This window comes from Zootoca vivipara, chromosome 2, assembly GCF_965207765.1.
Source record: "Zootoca vivipara chromosome 2, rZooViv2.hap1.1, whole genome shotgun sequence".
Classification (NCBI taxonomy): Eukaryota; Metazoa; Chordata; class Lepidosauria; order Squamata; family Lacertidae; genus Zootoca; species Zootoca vivipara.
In genome coordinates, this window is record NC_142584.1 from 20,637,445 (window position 1) to 20,658,811 (window position 21,367).

Below are 21,367 nucleotides of genomic sequence, written 5' to 3' on the forward strand. Positions count from 1 at the left end.
TAATATTGTCAAGAACTGACTATTATTAAGTCACGGCTTTATTGGATTATCTGAAAATAGGTAAGGATAAGCTCTCAGTCAATGCAAATGTGTGATTTATTTTTTTGCCGCGCAAGGTGCTAATCTTTTATTAATTTGTGTACATTAAAAAAAATAAGTGACAGGCTGCAGAGCTCAGTTAGCATCTGTAGCAGGGAGAGGGAGAGAGGGAAAGAGGGAGAGAGAGAGAGAGGGTCTGTATGAATGCGTGTGTGTATTATACATACATACCATACCATACATACATACATACATACATACATACATACATACTTAGATTCTCACTCCTAAAAGCTAAATTTCAAAAGCTGCAGTGGAAGGGACTTAACACAAGACGAGTCCTGTTGGATGAGACCAAAGGTCCAATTTTATCCAGCATTCCAATTCCTACAGGGACACCAGATATTTAAGGGTACTTTGCTTCTGAACATGGCATTTCCATTTATCCATCCTCTACAAACTTGTCTAATCTCCCTTAGAAGCTATCTAAGCCAATGGTCCTTGGCACCAGACCATCAGAGACTTAGAATCTTCTGGTGGCAGTTCAGTGCCTGAGTCAGAATTCCAGCATCTCTCTTCAGCTCCCTGCCATCCCCCTCCAATCTGTTCCAGAGGGTTGAGACATGGGGTGGTATTCAAATAGGTTTTACTCCCAAGTAGAATGACTTGGTCTGCCGTAGTCGAAACAAATTAAAAAAAAAATCCTTCCACTAGCACCTTAGAGACCAACTAAGTTTGTCATTGGTATGAGCTTTCGTGTGCATGCACACTTCTTCAGATACACTGAAACAGAAGTCACCAGACCCTTATAAGTCAGCAGACTTCTGTTTCAGTGTATCTGAAGAAGTGTGCATGCACACAAAAGCTCATACCAATGACAAACTTAGTTGGTCTCTAAGGTGCTACTGGAAGGATTTTTTTTTTATTTTGTTTGGAGGAAGACAGTTCGATACTGCCCAGAACGTCCTTGCAATCCTACAAATAACATTTGATTTTAAAAACAAACAAAACTAAGTGTGTAATCAGGGAGCCAGCTACTCATTCCATTATTATTTTTTACCCGCCCATGTTTTCCCGCCCCAGTACCAACAAACACTCAACATTCAATGCTATGGGAAAAGGTTTTTTTGGTTTTTTTTAAAAAGTGCTCCTCCGCACCACTGAAGTTCCCCTTTCATGATGCCAGTTTCTTGGGAAATGGAAGAATCAATGCAAAAAAGTTGATTAACTGTATCCCATTCAGTGTCTTGGAATCACCGAGCTGAGGCCACTTCCATCCATGCTGCCTGACCATTATTATTATTATTATTATTATTATTATTATTATTATTATTATTATTCATTTCTTGATTCATTAAATTTGTATACTGCCCTTCATCCATAGAACTCAGGGCAGTTCACAACACAAAATTACAATATAAAAGCCACAAGATACATAGTAAAAATAAGAAGACTAGCAAACCCATAAGCCCACACTCACAACATATTTAAAAGGGTATCAGTTGTCATCAGCCAAAGGCATGGTTCGAGAGGAATGTTTCTGCCTGGCGCCTAAAGCTATATAATGAAGGCGCCAGGCAAATCACCCTGGGGAGAGCATTCCACAAACAGGGAGCCACTGCAGAAAAGGCCTGTTCTCATGTTGCCACCCTCCGGACCTCTCGTGGAAGAGGCACACAAAGAAGGGCCTCAGAGGATGGTCTCAGGGTCCAGGTAACATGCTCTTCTGAGCTGTTTCTTGGTCCTGCAGGATCGCAACGAAACTTTCAGACTTATTTTTAAATCTCTCATGGATCCTAAATTACTAATAGTGATGCACAGTACCTGCCAAAATAAACTAAATTGCATGTGCATTGGAAATAGGCTAGGGGCCATAAAGGAATAATGATTTCAACATGTTCAATACCAGCTGCAGTTTACTCTTCTAATCAGCTGTGACTTCTCTGCTGGGTTCTGTTCTCTCACCTGGAACATTTGTGCCTGCACCAGGTAATTTTGAAAAAGGCCGTTTAGGCCAGGCCTCAAAGCCTGCAGCCAGTATGCAGGAATATATATTAGTGGCTGATTTCCACCCACCCCAATATCCCCTATGTTAGAGGGTCGTCGTGGCTACTCTAGAGTAACTCCGCTTGAGTCCAGTTTGTCTTTTATTGTGCAAAGTATTTACAGTGCAGAGATAGTGTAAAACATGACCTCTCAGTCCAAATCAGAATCCGGCACTGGCATATGTCTGTTCCTATGCCAGCAAAGTAGTTGGGGCACCCCAAAACGCCTCCCCCTTGACCTGCGTCACGGTGCTCTCCTTAACTCTTGTGCCGGAAGGAGCGATGCCCTCTCAGCCTCCTCCTGCTCAAGGCGGTGGAATGGCTCTCCAGCATCCCAGAGCCCTTGCCTACATCTCTCCTCCCCTAAGCTTTCCCATCGTTCCGCACGCTGGCTTCACTCTCCCTCCGAGTCTCTCCCCTCCCCCCTGGCTGCTTCAGACCCACTGCTGCTCCCTGTGCTTGGCGAGGTGGACATTAGGATGATGGGGGCTGGCTCCCTGTAGGGAGTCACCCTTACACCCTAGATGCCCATGTTTTAACTCTGGGGGTGCAATGGGTTTTTTTACATTATATTTTATATTCAAATTGTTTTCTCATTTATTGTAAGCCTCACAGAGATCAGGGCAGCATCTACACACTGTACAGCAAACAAGAGGGTTGTTGTGGGGAGCAAGATTCCATATACAAGCTAGTGCATGGGTAGGCAAACTAAGGCCCAGGGGCCGGATCCGGACCAATCACCTTCTAAATACGGCCTGCGGATGGTCCGGGAATCAGCGTGTTTTTACATGAGTAGAATGTGTGCTTTTGTTTAAAATGCATCTCTGGGTTATTTGTGGGGCATAGGAATTTGTTGGTTGTTTTCCCCCCAAAATATAGTCTGCCCCCCCCCAACAAGGTGTGAGGGACAGTCGACCGGCCCCCTGCTGAAAAGGTTTGCTGACCCCTGTGCATGTGAGATCTAGCAATATGACAAAAGGGCGTGCCCTTGCTGTTGCCTTTGTGGAGCCCTGCCTGAAACAGATCTGACGGCGCTGATTGCTAGCGATAAGGAATGAGCTTATTCAGGAAATTATGTCCGGAAAAATGGCTCCTCAGATCAGAAGCACTGAAAGGCTCTCAGGCATAAAATGGGAACACAAACAGCAGAACAGTGCTCTTCAGGAGGACTACTAGCAGTAGTGTGGTTTTTATTACTCTGTGTAATTAACTGGAAAAAAATATGACTAAGACTAATGTGAGCCAATAAAAAAAATGGAGAGATGCTGCAGTTTAATACCAGATAGATAGACAGATAGATAGATACTTTATTGTCATTGTACATAGCACAATGAAATTGAATGCCATCCCATAAAAATAAAAACAAAAACACAATTACCACTTGCATGATATGTACTCTGAGATGTCTGAAAACTAAAAAAGAGAAGGGAAAAAAAAGGAAATTGGTTTAAGCCAGGGGTCAGCAAACTTTTTCAGCAGGTCCAATGTCCCTCAGACCTTGCGGGGGGCGGGGGCGGGGCTGGACTATATTTTTTTGGGGGGGGAGAAAGAACGAATTCCTGTGCCCCACAAATAACCCAGAGATGCATTTTAAATAAAAGTACACATTCTACTCATGTAAAAACACCAGGCAGGCCCCACAAATAACCCAGAGATGTGTTTTAAATAAAAGGACACATTCTATTTATGCAAAAAGATGCTGATTCCTGGACTGTCTGCAGGCTGGATTTATATTATAATAATAATAATAATAATAATAATAATAATAATAATAATAATAATAATAATTTATTATTTATATCCCGCCCATCTGGCTGGGTTTCCCCAGCCACTCTGGGCGGCTTCCAACAGAAAAATAAAATAAAATAATCTATTAAACATTAAAAAGCCTCCCTAAACAGGGCTGCCTTCAGATGTCTTCTAAAAATCTGGCTGTTTTTCTTTTTGACATCTGATGGGAGGGCGTTCCACAGGGTGGGCACCACTAATGAGAAGGCCCTCTGCCTGGTTCACTGCAACTTGGCTTCTCGCAATGAGGGAACCGCCAGAAGGCCCTTGGTACTGGACCTCAGTGTCCGGGCAGAACAATGGGGGTGGAGATACTCCTTCAGGTATTTAGAAGGCAATTGGGTCGGATCTGGGCCCCGGACCTTAGTTTGCCTACCCATGGTTTAAGCTACTTAAATTTTCCACTGTGCACTCCATTAACCGTAGGAAGAGTTGCAATATTCGGCTCATTTGGTCTACAGTTCATAAACAAGGAACAATATGTCAATGTCCAAAAACGCATCTATTATTTCAATAGAAACAATGGCTTTATATACAGTTGCAAAGTATTGCATCTGCAGAAAATGTAAAAAATACGCCTTAATATTACATTGGTACAATTGGCATTTTTAAAAGTGTCCAGAACTTCAAAAGTATATTGACACTTCCACTGCTGGAATTGTATATTGTTAACATTACTGAAGCACAGTTCACCTTTTGTGCCTGTCAGAGGCAGTTCAAAATGTAACATGAAAATAAAGCGCTGTCTCCAATGATGCCATTCTGCTAGCGCAACAGAATTCCCCTACACTCCCAACTACCACGGACAATCAAAATTTGTTCCAGAGGGTTCGGAGACTCAATAAACGAAGAAGTCTGGGAACACAGCATTGGATACAACGTAAAATCTTTTCAGCAAGTGCCATATTCACACCAAAGCAAAAGCAAAATAATTAAGGATTCTACAACATTTGTGTAATTGATTGCATTTCTTTATATACCCTGTACCCAAAAACCTATCAGATTAAGATGATCAAATGAGATATTTAATTTTACCTAATTTTACTAAACTGTTCAAAAGACGGCCAAACATTTGATGGAGCAGGAAAAGAAGCTTAGAGGCCAATTATGCTGAGAGAATAATTATAAAAGGAAAGATGTGCTAGAAATGTAATAGAGCCAAGTCTGGAAACTCTTGATTTTCTATGGAAGCAGAGTTATAACACAACTCCCTACAGTGGAACAAATGATTTTCACAATACTGTCAGCTTCATGATGTTGTTGTCAGCATCAACATAATGTTAATATTCTCTAGAAGCATTTCCTAAATTCAACCACTTTCATTGCCTTCTCTGTACCTAACTTCCTTCTGTCCCCAGTCACCTTCTAGTCCTTAATCTTTCCAAACCACTTTTCTCAGGCCTCCTGTTTCCATTTTCTTACGCCACCCTCCTCCTCCTCAACATTTGCCTTTCTTCCTTTCAGGGGCATAGCAAGGGGGTGCCCTGGGTTCCACACTGGAGGGGGTGACAGACTCCCAAGTCGAGTGCTGCAGTGGTGCCCGGTAAAAAGTCTTGCTTGGCGCCGCACAGCGGCTGGCTTCCAGCTGCCACTGTGGCGAGCAAGGCTTTCTTTTTACCGGGCGCTGCCATGGTGCTTGGCTTGGGAGTCGTGGGGGGCGACCCCGTGATGCAGCATCGCACATCTGCGCATGTGCGCAGCGTCACACGACACCTGCGTATGCGCCCGGAGTTGTACGCCGGCTTTGCATGCATACAGCGCCGTGGGGTGGCCCCCATGCGACTTGAAGCCGAGAGCCGCGGTGACGCCCGGTAAAAAGTCCCACGTGGCGGCTGGCTTCCAGTTGCCGCCGCACCAAGCAAAGCTTTCTTTTTAGCGGGCGCTGCCACGGTGCTTGGCTTGGGAGTTGTGGGGGGGACACCCCATGATGCAGCATCACACGAAGTCTGCACATGCACGCAGTGTTGCACAATGTCTGCGCATGCGCTGAAAATCACGACGCCACACCCCCAGGTTTGCCGCCCCAGGTGCCGCTCTGGCTTCCTCTCTCCCATCACTCTGGCAAATACTTCTCTCAGTTCCTCTCTTTCAAGCAGAAACAGACAAAGAAAAATTACAAAGAAAAAGGAGAAAGACAAAATGAAACACTGTGCCACCCTTGGAGTCAGCACACATGAAATCTAAATAGCGTAGATGAGGTTACTAGTCAATGAATCTTAATTATACAGAGAGAGCTACGTTGGAGCAGAGACAAAAGGAAACCCCAGCTGTCAATGGGGCAATCATCAACCTGCTTGTGGAAAGTGGCAAGAAGATAGTAACTGGGTCCTGCTTCATTTTCATTTACTTAATGGTAATGCAGTCTACTGGAAAACTTTCATGTGAGGATAGGATGGAGCCCTCAAAGTCACAGAAACTCACAGTCCGCTTGCTATGTTGGTTCGATAGCAACAAATTACTGCCCCAAATTCCATTGTGAAAGTAGATTTGCACCATTAACATTGGCCAAAAAATATACAAACCAAGTTCAGTGTTAGTGATTATTGAAGATCCGTGGACTGGCAAGAGAAAGAATTGTACAATAAGCAAGAAATCTATCTGTTATAGCAAGCACTGCAGCAGCAGAAGCACAGAATCAGGCTCAACATGGGATTTGCCATACAATGTATGCTAATATTCTCACCTCAAACTTCTGTCTCAGTTCTACATTCCCATCATCATCTGCTTCTGGTATTGGAACATTGTAATACTCGCCTTCTTCCTCGTTAAGTAGTTTGTACCTGCATTCAGTGTATTAAAAGGAGAGACTGATTTTGCATATTTTTCTTATTTCAGCTGGCCTTAAAAAAGGGTATTGCCCAACTACAGATCTCAGGTTTCTTTCTTATGGGCCAACGTAACTACTTTCAGGTTAAAGAGACTCTCTCCTTAGTAAGTGTGCTTAAGTTTGCAGCAATAGCCTCAGATAAGAAACTTAACACAACATGCAGTGAGTGTCTGACTGTTTTTGCCCTTCCAGGGAAACAGTGAGGGATATTACTGAAAGAACAGTGATGGATATTACAAGAAAAAAGATTCCACCTAAACATTAGGAAGAACTTCCTGACAGTAAGAGCTGTTCGGCAGTGGAATTTGCTACCAAGGAGTGTGGTGGAGTCTCCTTCTTTGGAGGTCTTTAAGCAGAGGCTTGACAGGCATATGTCAAGAATGCTTTGATGGTGTTTCCTGCTTGGCAGGGGGTTGGACTGGATGGCCCTTGTGGTCTCTTCCAAATCTATGATTCTATGATTACATGATTGCTTTGATTTGATATTTTTAAAACCAACAAAAAAGAATAGTTAGTTTCTGTGTTTTTTTAATCCTCGATATCTATTGACTGAGGTTTTATACACTGTGCATTCTGTGAAAACACAGGTGATACATTTAGGAAATATTTAAACATGTCAATAGGATTTATTACCCATAACTATAGCAATTCATTAGTAACATAATCGCAACAAAGAGCTTTTTACCATCCACATGCAGGTGATTTCATGAGTTCCGACACCCCAAAAGAAAGAGAGCCCATGAAATCATTCCTAGTTGTCCGATCCCAATCCCAGACTTCCACGGATAATCTTCTGTCTTTGTCTGTAGGCTTTAACTTACTACAAAAAGAACGAAGAAGAGAAAAAATAGGTGCCATTCTGTTAGTTTATTAAAACACATGATGATGTTTGCAATTGGAAATATCACTAGGAAAAGTATGAAATTTCAACTTACAATGTGAATGTCTCATTCCAATGTGGATTAAGTGTGGAACGTATGGTTTTTGTTTTTTGTTTACTTTCATTCTTAGGATCTGGAATAAGTTTCAGCTTCACGTAAGGATCTGAAAGTCCATTTGGATCCATAGGAATCAGATTTCTCGCATCTCGTACTGAAAATATATAGATGAACAATAAGGATTAGACAAAGATTCAAAGGGGGGGGGAGGCTTTCCTGCATCTGAAAAACCCTTATGTCAGTGATATTGCCTGCACTGATAAGCTTTCTATAGGTTTGTGTGGGGTGATGGAAACCCCTGCAGAAGCCTTAGAAAATTGATGCTAACCTGATGCAAGAAAAAAAAAAAACCCACACCTCTTTGCCACCACTATTCATTGGAAAAGCCCAGCTCTTTTTACCCCCAGTACGAATACCCAACAACCGGACTGCCCTTGGTGACAGCAGCCAAAGTGAAGTTATCTGCAACAAGATCTAAAGTAGATTCAGGTAGGTAGCCGTGTTGGTCTGATGCAGTCAAAATATTTTTTTTTAAGAATTGTCCAGTAGCACCTTTTAGACCAGCTAAGTTTGTTCTGGGTATAAGCTTTTGTTATCTGAAGAAGTGTACATGTACACGAAAGCTTATACCCAGAACAAACTTAGTTGGTCTGTATACAGGCATGTCAAAAGTCCATCTGGCCCACCAGTCAGTTTAATATGGCCCCTGTGGCAGTTTAAGTTTATTTCCTGGGGTAAAATCCCCCCCCAAAAGCTCAACAACTGTGGGGTAAAATCGTTAAAAAGAGAGAAAAAGCTCAACAAATTTGGTCGGCCCTCACGCATGTTCACTTCATCAAATCTTGCCTTCTTTGAAAAAAAAAAAGTTTGGGTACCCCTGGCTCTATAAGGTGCTACTGGAATTTTATTTTTTTAAGTACTGTAGTATCTTATATGATTCAAGTTGGACAGCACTGGATAGTTCCATCCGATGTGTTGATAAATACAGATGAGGAGGATCCTTGATACAGATCTTTGATGTCTCCCCAGTTTAGGAGCAAGGAGATTAGGGATCCCTTTTTACCAGAGGTAGGAAAAGAGCACACATGCCCTTTTTCCACAGCAAGAGGAAACAGGGTTGGATTTCTAGTGATTATCAATGTGTTGGATAATGAAGTGTCAATACAGATACCCTTTTAAAAGATAAGGTCAAATTAGACATAGTTTTCAGTCCCACAGGGCCAAGAATAATTTAAATGCATGTGATTTGGAGCTAGATCTGGAGAAAAACCACAGTAGAAGGGCAAGCAAAATAACCGACTGCTTGGAATGCTAAATTCTGCATTAGGTATGCGGGCGTGGGTTCACTGGGGGAGATTATTTGATTATTAGTAAGGACAACAACAGTACAGTACTGTTGTGTCCTCAAACCCTCATGCAATTTTTTTAAGGAAGTCAATAACACCTGCACTCAGTTTCTCATTCAGCACATCCAACGCAATACTCTCAGCCCACAAATCAGGGCCGGCTCTAGGTAGACCCCCGGTGGTGCGGTGCGCCAGGGCGCCGGGCTGGTAGGCAGGGTGCCGCGCGGAAACCATGCTACACCCTGCAAGGGCGGGGGCGCCAGAGTGATCTCCGCCCCTCAGCGCCAGGGCGGCCGACCTGCTCGAGACTGCCCTGCCACAAATATTAGTGGGATGTGCTTATTAAAAAAAAAATCAATCCCCCACAGCAAAAAGGAAAGAAACTGAAGCTGATCTGATAAAACAGGATCGTCGACAGTGTCTTATTGTGTAAATTGTCTAATGCACTTGTATTTTTTCTCAACCACACAGAAACAGAGTTAGGGGAATGCCTGTTGCTCATCAATAGACCATCTGTTCTGAATGTAGGAGGCACTGGTTCAATCCCCAGAATTTCCAGGCAGCACTGAGAAAGTCTGAAACCCTAGAGAGCTGCTACCAGTCAGTGCAGACACTACTGGGCTGAATGGATCAATGGCCTGACTCAGTATAAGGGAGTATGCTCCCTATGGATTAAAATTCCTTTTGAACAATGGTAATTACACAAACCCGCAGAGCCCATGTTGAAAAACAATGTTATTGTAAGTTGTTTTTTTTAAAAAAAAAAATCACATAACAATTAACTGGCATGCCTGCTCACATTTTAGTTTATCTGTCTATACTCTATTGTGAGATGAGCAAAACTATTTTTAAAACCATTCCTAGGCAATGTCCATTTGATACAATAGCCCCACTGCATTGTCTGCATCCTTGTGTGTCTTCTTTATGCAGCCCCGAAATTCCCATCCAGATTTGAAGAGGAAGTCTCACACTACTCTATCCAGCAAGGATTTTTTTTAAAGTCTCTTAGCTAACTTTGTGTTCCCCTGCTGAACAACAACAATTAATGAACCCGGTGCTGATCTACTAGAGCAGGGGTGAGCAATCTGCAGCCCCACTATAGATGGAACAGTCTCCCTTGGGAAGTTGTGGACTCTCTATCCTTGGGAGGTTTTTAAGCAGAGGTTGGATGGCCATCTGTTATGGATGCTTTAGCTGAGATTCCTACATCTCAGGGGGCTGGACCCTTGGGGTCCCTTCCAACTCTACAATTCTATGATTCTAACTACAACTTCCCATCAGCCCCAGTTAGCATGGCCACTGGCCAGGGGTGATGTGAGTTGCAGTTCAGCAACATCTGGAGGGCCAAAAGTTCCCCACACCTGTTCCAGAATGACCTCAACCCTTTTCACTGGAATGGAATGCCATGATGATTCAGGCTAGTGCAGATATCACCTAGAGAAGTAAGTGTGGAGCATTTCTGGATTCCTTAATAACTCTACTCAGAGTATGGCTGGGAGAATAAGAGGAGGAATACTGTATCCTATTAAGGAACTCTTGTTCATACTTATTCTGCTCTACCTGTGGCATTTAGCAACTTATTGCTAATGACATAATAAAAAGCATGCCAGTATTTATCATATTAGGAATCACAGGTAAAATTAACGAAGTCGGACGACACTTAAGTTTGCCCCCACCCCCTCTGTGATTTTACTGCCCAAAGACAAGAGACAGAGGTGTCAATTCATATATTTAGTGGCAATATACAGTGATTTCTCCCATGCTGAACTGAAGACTGTAAGGTGCCCATGTGGTCATTTGTGCGATGGGCTTATATAAAGGGAATATGTCACGGAAAGTTCTGCTTTGGAAATATTAACCATCAACGCCTGGGTTTTGTATTGCTGACGTTAATCCCACCTGCTTTCAGCTTAGAACATTCGGTTCACATTCATTCAAAGCAAGCAGCAAAGAGGAGGCACAAACTGCTTCTTAAGCTTAAATAAGACTAGAATTGTCAATCACGAAATTGCAACAATTAAAACTCCCCACAACAACCAACCCTCCAATAAGATACAACAAGGTCATCAAGACTGACCCGCCCCAACAGCCCTGGGACATCTAGTTAACCCTTCCGCAACCCATGCTCTCCCCTATAGTGAGAACCTGCTTTGCAATAAACAAACAGCAAATTTCACCAAAATTTCCAATGAAGTCAAACATTTGGTGAAGTTTTAGAAGCAGCCAGAGGCATCATTATGTATTAAGAATGACTACATTAAAATTCTCATTAAATAACAGTTAAAAACAGGTATTAAAAAATTTCAAAAGATGATTAAAATTAACAGTTGCTAAAAAGAGACAAAAGCTATTAAATAGGGTTGGGGTGGGGAGCTGCCCTTTCATTTGCAGAAGGGAAACTGCAATCCAGTGTAGGCTCCATCAGAGGAAGTGGGCAGGTGATTTTTGCCCATTTCCGCTCCCCGCTGCAGCCCCCTACTCTCTCACCCACACAGTCCTAGAGGGTCTTCCAGTCCAGCAGAAGAGATTTTCAATGAGAAAAAGGGCTACAGGGGGGGAAGAAATATCAGTGGAAGTTAACGTCTGCACCGCTTTCCCAGCAGGAATGCCCTGCATGTGCAAGAACTCTGGACTCTGGATTGAAGAACGTGATTTGTTTTTAAACTGTTTCCCATCTTAATTTCTATTACCACAATAAAACAACAACTTGCAGACATTCAAGGCAAGTGATTTGAGTCCCTGCTGCTGCTTTCACTTGATTTCTGAAGGTAGAAAGTATTTGGATAATTAACTTAGGTGTTGGATAAACCAGAGTCTAATATTCTGTAAACTTTAATTATGTGCAGAAACAGCTCCATGGAAAAATCACAACTTGGAACATCTCTCCCCAACCAGCTTTTGAGAAAATGACCCGTTTTCCTTTCGGAAAATAAAAGCATGACTGTGGTGGGAGTTACAGTGGCACACTAGGGCTTTTGTCTAACAGAAACAATAAACAATGAAAAGCAAAGGGCTAAGAATCTCTAGCCATGTCACAAAAGCACACAGCAAAGGGTATATTTGTTCAATAAAAGGCCAGAAGAAGCATTTCTGAAATTATTGTTCTACACTATGAAACACAGCACTATGAAACAAAGCCACATGTACAGGTTGCATCATTTTACTTAAGATATTTTGTAAGCTTCCAAACGAAATGAAATGAACTGCTTGCTGCACTATTACATACTATATGCATTGCAGGGAGAGAAAAACAGCTCCGTGTAGTATTAGATACTGTATGGGTAAATCTATACTCCTTTCCAGAATCCAAATGATCAATTAAATTTGCCCCAAAGCAGCACTTAGCTTAAACTGAATAGAGATCCTGGGAAACAAATCCCTAATCAGAAAGCTAGGGTGGCACAATGACCAGCTTGCATGTATTGCTACCACGCCTTACTCTAATTGGATTGGATGTAGTGAAAACCATGGCTTAGTCTAAACAGGTCCAGGTCTCCAGAGTGATCACAGCTGTTGAGCTTCTGCCCTGGTCCTGCCACTACATACTACCCAGGGGCTAAGCTACATAAGCCTCGTGGGAGAGCACAACCCTCTCTAAACAACCCACAACATGAAGCCAAGGTTTGTTACTGGCTTCCCGATAATGGTTTCTTTGGGAGGAACATGGCACAAGCCGTTCAGGTGTAATGCTAAGCCTGGCACTCCGGGGTTTGTTTCGCTGCCAACTACAGGTGTGAGGATGAAACACACGTATATTACGGCTAAAGCAAGCCATGCACCTTGGGATTGTATTATGTGCAAATATTGCATTAGCACGTTGTGCGAATGAGTCTATTGAATGGCAAAAGCAAAGGGAGAATGCTCAAAGGAGAATTGTTAGCAAAGTTCACATTAAACACAGGTTGCTAAAGGAAAAAGGTCATTATTTTGCTCGCTTTTTTGTTTTCTGGCCCATTTGTATTTTTGTCTGCATAATTAGCACTCTGATTATGCCTCCCCCCTCCGCTGAACGAGCGAGTGCTTCTTTTTCAAAAGAGCAGGATGATGATGGTATTCGGAGAGAAATACTGTCTCTGTAGTCCACCTCTTTGATGGCAGCCTATTTTTAATGAGACAGGGTCAGGCATAGCTGAAAGGAGCAGCTCTTTACTACCCAAATGAGAGGTTTGATGTTAACACAGACACGCTAAAAAAAAAAAAAGCCTTAGAAAGTAAATTAGAAGCCCTCCCCTCCTCCAGAAAGCTCCCCCCACCATGCTTAGTCCATGTAGAACTGTTTCTCCACCTTTTATGAGGCTTTTATAATATTGAAGAATATAAAGGCTTTTAAAACCTTGAAGAAAAAGAGTCACAAGAGTTCAATTTGCAAGGTATTGCTATGTTCCTAAATAGAAACCCTACTTAGAGATACCAATAGCTTCTAGGGACAATAAGGCAACCAAACGTTACAGTTTCTTGTGACAGCCCCGTGGGAAGAAAGCATCATGTGGGTATATTCCAACTGCTTCTACATATGACTCAGTTTGCTGAAGACCTCTATTACCCCAATTTGCATAGGAAAACACCCTCCAATATTTATCTGATGTGAACAGGTACATCTTTTTCAATTATTATTGTTATTGTTATTAATACGACACCCATCCAACTGGCATCCAACATATTTAAAAACACAATAAAACATTCAATGTTTTTTTTTGTTTTTGTTTTTTAAACCAACACGTCCCTATAGAGGGCTGCATTCAGTTGTCTTCGAAAGATTGCTAATCTCATTGGCTTGGGGGGGTCGCAGAACTCCATACCCTCCAATATTTCTCCAGCGAAAGTAGCAATGTCCTAAGGAAAAGTGGGGCATTCTGGGACCTAATCAGAACCAGGACAACTTCTGTAAATCTGGGACTGTTCCTGGAAAATGGGGACATTTGGAGTGTCTGTCTTTTGACACAAGTGGTTTCCCCTTTCGTATTACTTTAAGTCCGGGAGGTGGGGATTGCCTTTTTAAATCTTTTAAATGTTATCAGTTTTATTCTATGCTAACTTGCTTGTTAATTTAATGCTGCGTGCCCCAATCTCTGGAATAAGGTGGGCAAGAGATTAAACCTTAGACAAAATACAAATAATAAATACACCGAACCAGAAGGGACACTAGTTCTCAATTATGACCAAGACCTTCAAGCATTCTGTACTTTTGAAACATTACACTGAAATAATGTGGGTTTGTTTTTTTTTGGATTTGTGTTTTGTTTTAAACAACAATGGAGGCAGGGACTTGCTGACAATAAGATCTACAACAGGATATGTTTAATGATTTGTTGCATATTTTTGGTACTGCAAATGCTTAGACCCGTCCCTTTCTCCTATGCTGTTGAGAACTTCACTCCCCCATGTGCCAAATGGAAATTAGTCTGTGCCTCAATCACATCTGCTTGATAGGTTGAGACTGAATCTAATCTCCAATGCAATAAATATTAGAGACTGAATCTAATATCCAATGCAATCAATATTACAGATACCAGAAGCCAACCTTTCCCAAATTATGCTACTTTTGATGGCAATAATATGCTCTCAGAGAGTACGAAACACATTGCCCACATGAAACACACACACACACACAAAAGTCAAATATTATTCTACTGAGCTGTCAAATGACACAATAAATGAAACATTAGACTTTTGCATTTTTATTTTTGCAGTGGAGCTGTTAGTCTAAGCACCAAAATAAATTACGAGGACTGTGTTTTCCTTTTGGCATCAAATTTCATTCCAGTTATCATCTTCATTATGCCCCTCTGCATTATGAGACTCTGTAACACACTACTATTCTCAGTTCAGCAAAACTATTTTAATATGCCTCATGAGGCCAATGACTCTTCATTACATTCACAGGTCTGACTTCGGAAAGGTAAGTTTATAATAATCACAAAGCATTAAAAAGTCTCTATTTGAGTGTGGGGAGAAAATAATGTTACTATATAACATAAAAAATATTGTGCTGCTTTATTATATTTGATGTTATCTGTCACCTGTCTTTGTAGGTGTTACTGATTTAACAGTATAGTATATACTGACTTCTAATAGTATAAGGTTATTTTAAAAAGTTTTATTTGATTATTAATACTTTATATGGCATTTAATTTTTATACTGTATACCATTTTGAGATATATATTTTTTGTCTTCAAGTTCTGTTTGGTATATTGCTTGATTTCTTTGAATTGTATTTGACTTCCAGAACCAATTACACTCATACTTCGGATTAAGTACGCTTCAGGTTGAGTACTCCGCAGACCCACCTGGAATGGATTAATCCACTTTCTATTACTTTCAATGGGAAAGTTCGCTTCAGGTTAAGTACGCTTCAGGTTAAGTACAGACTTCCGGAACCAATTGTGTACTTAAACCAAGGTACCACTGTATGCCTTTGAAATGTTAGCACAGTGTAAACAGCTGAAGTCTAGTCTTTAAGAATCTTCTACACTCTAGCCATGGTGCTCTCCAAGCACCCTCTAACACTGGAGTATAAATAATAAAAATGAAGCTTCCATCCTGCAAATCCAAGTCCAATTCCTGTGTGTGAAGAGGCAACAGAACTCCCACAGTCCAACATTTTTCCTCATATGCAGATCGACTTGATCTATATGGGGAAAATACCCCTACGTTTTGAGGGCTAACAGCAAAAATTCCTTTTTTCAGACTGGTTTAGTAATCAGTATACCTTGTTCTCTATGAGTGATACATTTCAGCTTTTTTGGTGACTTGGAAGTAACATGACCCCCCCCCCTTTTGTTTTGTGTGTCCCCCCTAACAATAGGGCCATAGTTTCTAGGTCATCAGGAAATACTGTACATTTTTACTTGCTGTAAATAAGTAGCTCCCATATACCTTGGATTTATCTGTATCTGTAAACAAGCTCGCAAGGAGAAGCAGTGGCACATTGTGAAGCCTTATCTCCCTAGGCCCATCATTCCTACTTAGATGAGAGCCCTCCGTGAGTCTGAAGGTCTTAATCAAGAATTAGACTTTTTCACAGCCACAATATGCTAGGTTGACATTTTCACTGAGCTCTCTATAATAAACTCAACATAACTATTTCCCCTAGTCTGACACCTGCAGCTGACCATACAACCCTGAACAATGGGGAGGGTAGCTGCCACTAAGACTTTTGCATTTTGCATATTCTGCTTGCCTGCCGACCAAATTAACTTTGCAGTTGGGCATCTAAGCAGGTTGATACAGATGTAGGTGGCCCCTTATGTAATCCAGTTCAAAACCATTCATGACTTTCAAGGTAATCACCTGTGCTTTTAACTGGCCTCAGAAACCTACTGGTAACCAGTACAATATTTGCAATATACTCAAGTGCTTGACTGTATGGTTTTAGCAGTTGAGTGGCTGCATTTTGTACCAGTTGAAGCTAGTTGCCAGACTCAATAGAGGACAGGACTTCTGTGCCTTTCATTGCCCTGCTCTCTTTTGAGTCTGGAAACCTTAAAGAGAAACCAGCAGACCCTTTGTTTAATTTCCAAGCAAAGGGTCTGCTGGTTTCTCTTTAAGGTTTCCAGACTCAAAAGAGAGCAGGGCAATTAAAGGCATAGAAGTCCTGTCCTCTATTGAGTCTGCCAACCCTAGTTGAAGCTCCAACTAGGCCTATATTTGGGCCCAGGCCTATATTTACCATGGTAGCTGTATATCCTACACTCCCTCTCTTTCAGCCTTAAATAACTATGGTTTTTTAAAACACACACACACACACACACGACAAAGTTTACCTCAAAGGGGGAGATTAAGTATGAGCAGCTGAGGCAAGCATAGCAGCCACCTCCTCAGTAACTAGAGATGGTGCAACAGTGTCAATTTTGTATTCAACTCATTTTAACCTAAAACATTAAAATTCCGAAATAACTAGCTCTTCTTGCTTCAGGGCATCAGGCAAGGTAAGACCTTTTGCACAGAGCATTTTAAGAGCAAATGGAACTCTGATTCAGCCTCCTACAGAATTTTTCACTGCATAACACTAAATTAAAATCCAAGATCAGCAAAAAGGAAAATGAAAGGTAGGTGTGTTGTGTGTGTGTAGAGAGAGAGAAAAAAACAACAACAACATTACTTTCACATTCATCAACTGAAGCTCTTGGCCTCAAGTGGAAGTCAATACAAATTTGGAAGTAATGGAAGTGGCGTTCTAAAGTTTAAAGACCTAGCCCAAAATTTAAGATGAGAACCAATAGAAATAAAGGCAACTATTGAAGGAACTTGCTAAGGAGCAGTCAACCACCAGATCTTGCTTCATCTGCGCCATAAGGGGGAACATATTTCAACAGAATTCACAGAGATCAAAGTAGATGTATTATTAATATCCAATTCTTTTTCAGAATAGAAAAAAACTTCCCAATAGCCATGCTAGATGTGAATTAAGTCACAAAAAGGATATAAAAAGGTAAAGGGACCCCTGACCATTAGGTCCAGTTGTGACCGACTCTGGGGTTGCGGCGCTCATCTCGCGTTATTGGCCAAGGGAGCTTCCAGGTCATGTGGCCAGCATGACAAAGCCGCTTCTGGCGAACCAGAGCAGCACACGGAAACGCCGTTTACCTTCCCACTGTAGCGGTACCTATTTATCTACTTGCACTTTGATGTGCTTTTGAACTGCTACCGTATGTTGGCAGGAGCTGGGACCAAGCAACAGGAGCTCACCCGGTCGTGGGGATTCGAACCGCCGACCTTCTGATCGACAAGCCCTAAGCTCTGTGGTTTAACCCACAGTGCCACCCGCATCCCTCAAAAAGGATATAGCACCCATTTATTTAAGGCAGGATCCTTCACCCTATGATGTAAACTTGCCATCCTGTCCACACATTTGCATTGAAATATATGGCAATTTTTGCCATATGCATATAAAAATGAAATTCACTCTTCTGTTCCCCATTTTGTCTTACAAAAAGTGCTTTGCTTTGGATAATCATTGAGTTTCATTGCATTGTACAAAGTGCCTTGAGTAACAACTAGCGGTATTGATGTAGTTGTAAGCATATATATATTTTAAGGCAAGTGCATCACTTTACAAATCCTAATGACTACAGTACAGTGAAGTAGTATTGTGTCAGAACTAGTCTACAGGCATGAGTGTTGAAACCGGTTCAAGGTCATCAGCAATTTTCCTGAAGGTCTCAGAGGCATCTGAGGTCATAAAACAGGAAGATAAGATTTCCAAATTTCATACAGTACTGTCCAATATGTGTGGTGGCCAAAGAACACTAGAACCAATTTCAATAGTTCACGAATGCAAAAAGTTTAACAAAGAAAATGAAAAAGATGCTTAATCCATTTTATGTAGCTTCCACACTAGAGTCATTTAGCTCTCCTAGCACTGTTACCCATAAGCTGGAAACAGAATAAAAATGGAGGTTCTACACAGCACAATATAATGCAATATTTACCAGTGTTACCCTGCCTCATGGTCATCATTCTTCTGTAATGTTTACTCAGAAGCAAGCCCCATTTCACAGAAGTGAATGGTCTACCTCTTACTTCATTATCCCCAGCTACTCGCCATTTCTATGAGATAAACTCATTTCAAGAGGCTTCATTAATAAAAGCTCCTTCAAATTTTAATTAAAACCTTCCTGCTTGCAGGTTCTGGATTTTTTATTGCTTCTTCTCAAGCAGAGAAGTGAGAATGTTGCAAAGTCTACTAATTGACACTCAAAAACCCTCTCTTAATTTCCTCTTACTGCATACACTGCGGGGTAGGTTAAGAGAACTTTCATTATTTTCATATGTTATAGGAATTCTAAGGTCTCATATATATGGAAATCATATGTTCATAAATTTACAAGGCAAACACATACATAAGTATATAAACCACGTGTCTGAAATAGTACAGGAGAGCAATCCTGAAACCATTTTGACTCTCCCAAACTGACCTCAAATATTTCTCTGGAAGAAGGAAATGGGAAAGCCTCTCCATTGTCTTCTGTATACCTATCTTAAGGGTGTGTTTGTGTATGAATAGGGTGAGACTGTGACCTGGATTCAGGAACTACCGTAAGTATTTAGCATCTCAAAAGGAACGGCCAGACTGCCCAGGTAAAGCAATTAAGTGACCGTTATCAATATCCTGCCAGATAGGATTTCTGCTATAGCCCGCCTCCTTCTGAGATGTATGTACAGTATGATGTTTTTTGGGGGTGGTCTTGAGCTACAGGGTGGGCAATTTCAGAAGTCTATATAAGGGCTTGCCAATTAAAAGTGTGTGAACAAAGGATGGCAATTCTAGACATTGGCGGAGGAAGAGGAATGCGGGGGGAGCACGGTGCCCCTGGCAGCGCAATCCTGGTGGGGTGCCATTGCGGCTCCCCCCCGCACTGGTTGCCACGCCCCCAGGACGCACAGCACACCCGTGGGCCGCAATGCACACCCTGGGATGCACACAAGCCCCACCCCCACCTGCTCTCCCCCCCCCCACGGTGCCAGAGCATGAAGCACCACTACTGATTCTAGAGAAACAAGCTAGTAAGGATTCTCTTTTCCCTATATACTTCCAAGCACAGCACAAATTAAATTTAGGGATCCAATGCAATTTATCCAGTATGGGGGCAACTCCTTCTCAAAATAACTGCTGAAACATCAAGCATGCCACAGATAACCCTGCCAGACTCAAGGGGTGTATATACACAAACACACACTAAAATCAGAAATAAATGCTTTATTTTATATACATACACACATCACACAAACTGTGTATATATATGACACATTTTTATTATTTTACTATTGCCTTGGAAATAATAACCTTGGAACTAAAAGCAATAGGACCACAGAAAACAGCCTGCTATCTCAGCGCAAATTCAACTTCCGACTGGTGCATTAACAGAAACAGACCCTAATAATGCTTTGCTCTCACTAAGCTGATCCCCTTCATGGATCAATGCCTTGTCGTGGCGAAGGGGCTTGAATAACTCAGAGAAGCTATGAGCTATGCCATGCAGGGCCACCCAAGATGGACAGGTCATAGTGGAGAGTTTTGACTAAACGTGATCCACCTGGAGAAGGAACTGGCAAGCCACTCCAGTAACCCTGCCAAGAAAACTCCATGGACAAAGACAACAGGCATATAAAAGTTATGACGCTGGAAGATGAGCCCCTCAGGTCGGAAGGCGTCCAACATGCTACTGAGGAAGAGCGGAGGACAAGTACAAGTAGATTCAGAGCTGATGAAGCAGCTGGGCCAAAGCCGAAAGGACGCTCAGTTGCGGATATGCCTGGAAGCGAAAGGAAAGTCCGATGCTGTAAAGAAAAATATTGCATAGGAACCTGGAATGTAAGAACCATGAATAGAGGTAAGCTGGATGTGGTCAAAAATGAGATGACAAGAATAAATATCGACATCCTGGGCATCAGTGAACTAAAATGGAAGGGAATGGGCGAATTCAGTTCGGATGACTATCATATCTACTACTGTGGGCAAGAATCCCGTAGTAGAAATGGAGTGGCCCTCATAGTCAACAAAAGAGTGGCAAAAGCTGTAATGGGATGCAATCTCAAAAATGACAGAATGATCTCGATACGAATCCAAGGCAGACCTTTTAACATCACAGTAATCCAAGTTTATGCACCAACTACCGGTGCTGAAGAAAGTGAAATTGACCAATTCTATGAAGACCTACAACACCTTCTAGAAATGACACCAAAGAAGGATGTTCTTCTCATTACAGGGGATTGGAATGCTAAAGTAGGGAATCAAGAGATAAAAGGAACAACTGGCAAGTTTGGCCTGGGAGTTCAAAATGAAGCAGGGCAAAGGCTAATAGAGTTCTGTCAAGAGAACAAGCTGGTCATCACAAACACTCTCTTCCAACAACACAAGAGACGACTCTACACATGGATATCACCAAATGGGCAGCATCGAAATCAGATTGATTATATTCTCTGCAGCCAAAGATGGAGAAGCTCTATACAGTCAGCAAAAACAAGACCTGGAGCTGACTGTAACTCAGATCATCAGCTTCTTATAGCAAAATTCCAGCTTAAACTGAAGAAAGTAGGAAAAACCACTGGGCCAGTAAGATACAATCTGAATCAAATCCCTTATGAATACACAGTGGAAGTGAGGAACAGGTTTAAGGATTTAGATTTGGTGGACAGAGTGCCTGAAGAACTATGGATGGAGGCTCGTAACATTATACAGGAGGCAGCAACGAAAACCATCCCAAGGAAAAGGAAATGCAAGAAAGCAAAATGGCTGTCCAACAAGGCCTTACAAATAGCGGAGGAGAGGAGGCAAGCAAAATGCAAGGGAGATAGGGAAAGATACAGGAAACTGAATGCAGATTTCCAAAAAACAGCAAGGAGAGACAAGAGGGTCTTCTTAAATGAGCAATGCAAAGAAA

General features: G+C 41.8%; 1 protein-coding gene across 3 annotated transcripts in view; it reads right to left on the reverse strand.

Moving 5' to 3' along the window:
- The window catches only part of PRKCA (protein kinase C alpha), a 193,587-nt gene that overhangs the window by 38,057 nt on the left and 134,163 nt on the right, over window positions 1-21,367 (reverse strand). For all 3 annotated transcript variants that reach the window (XR_015948372.1, XM_035104019.3, XM_088662984.1), the window contains 3 exons: window positions 7,635-7,791; window positions 7,385-7,519; window positions 6,556-6,652 (listed from right to left, as the gene is read on the reverse strand). Coding sequence is in view for 2 of the 3 variants with exons in the window: in XM_035104019.3 (XP_034959910.1) it covers window positions 6,556-6,652; window positions 7,385-7,519; window positions 7,635-7,791 (389 nt within the window). In the remaining variant the exon portion in view is untranslated. The remainder of the gene's footprint in view (window positions 1-6,555; window positions 6,653-7,384; window positions 7,520-7,634; window positions 7,792-21,367) is intronic.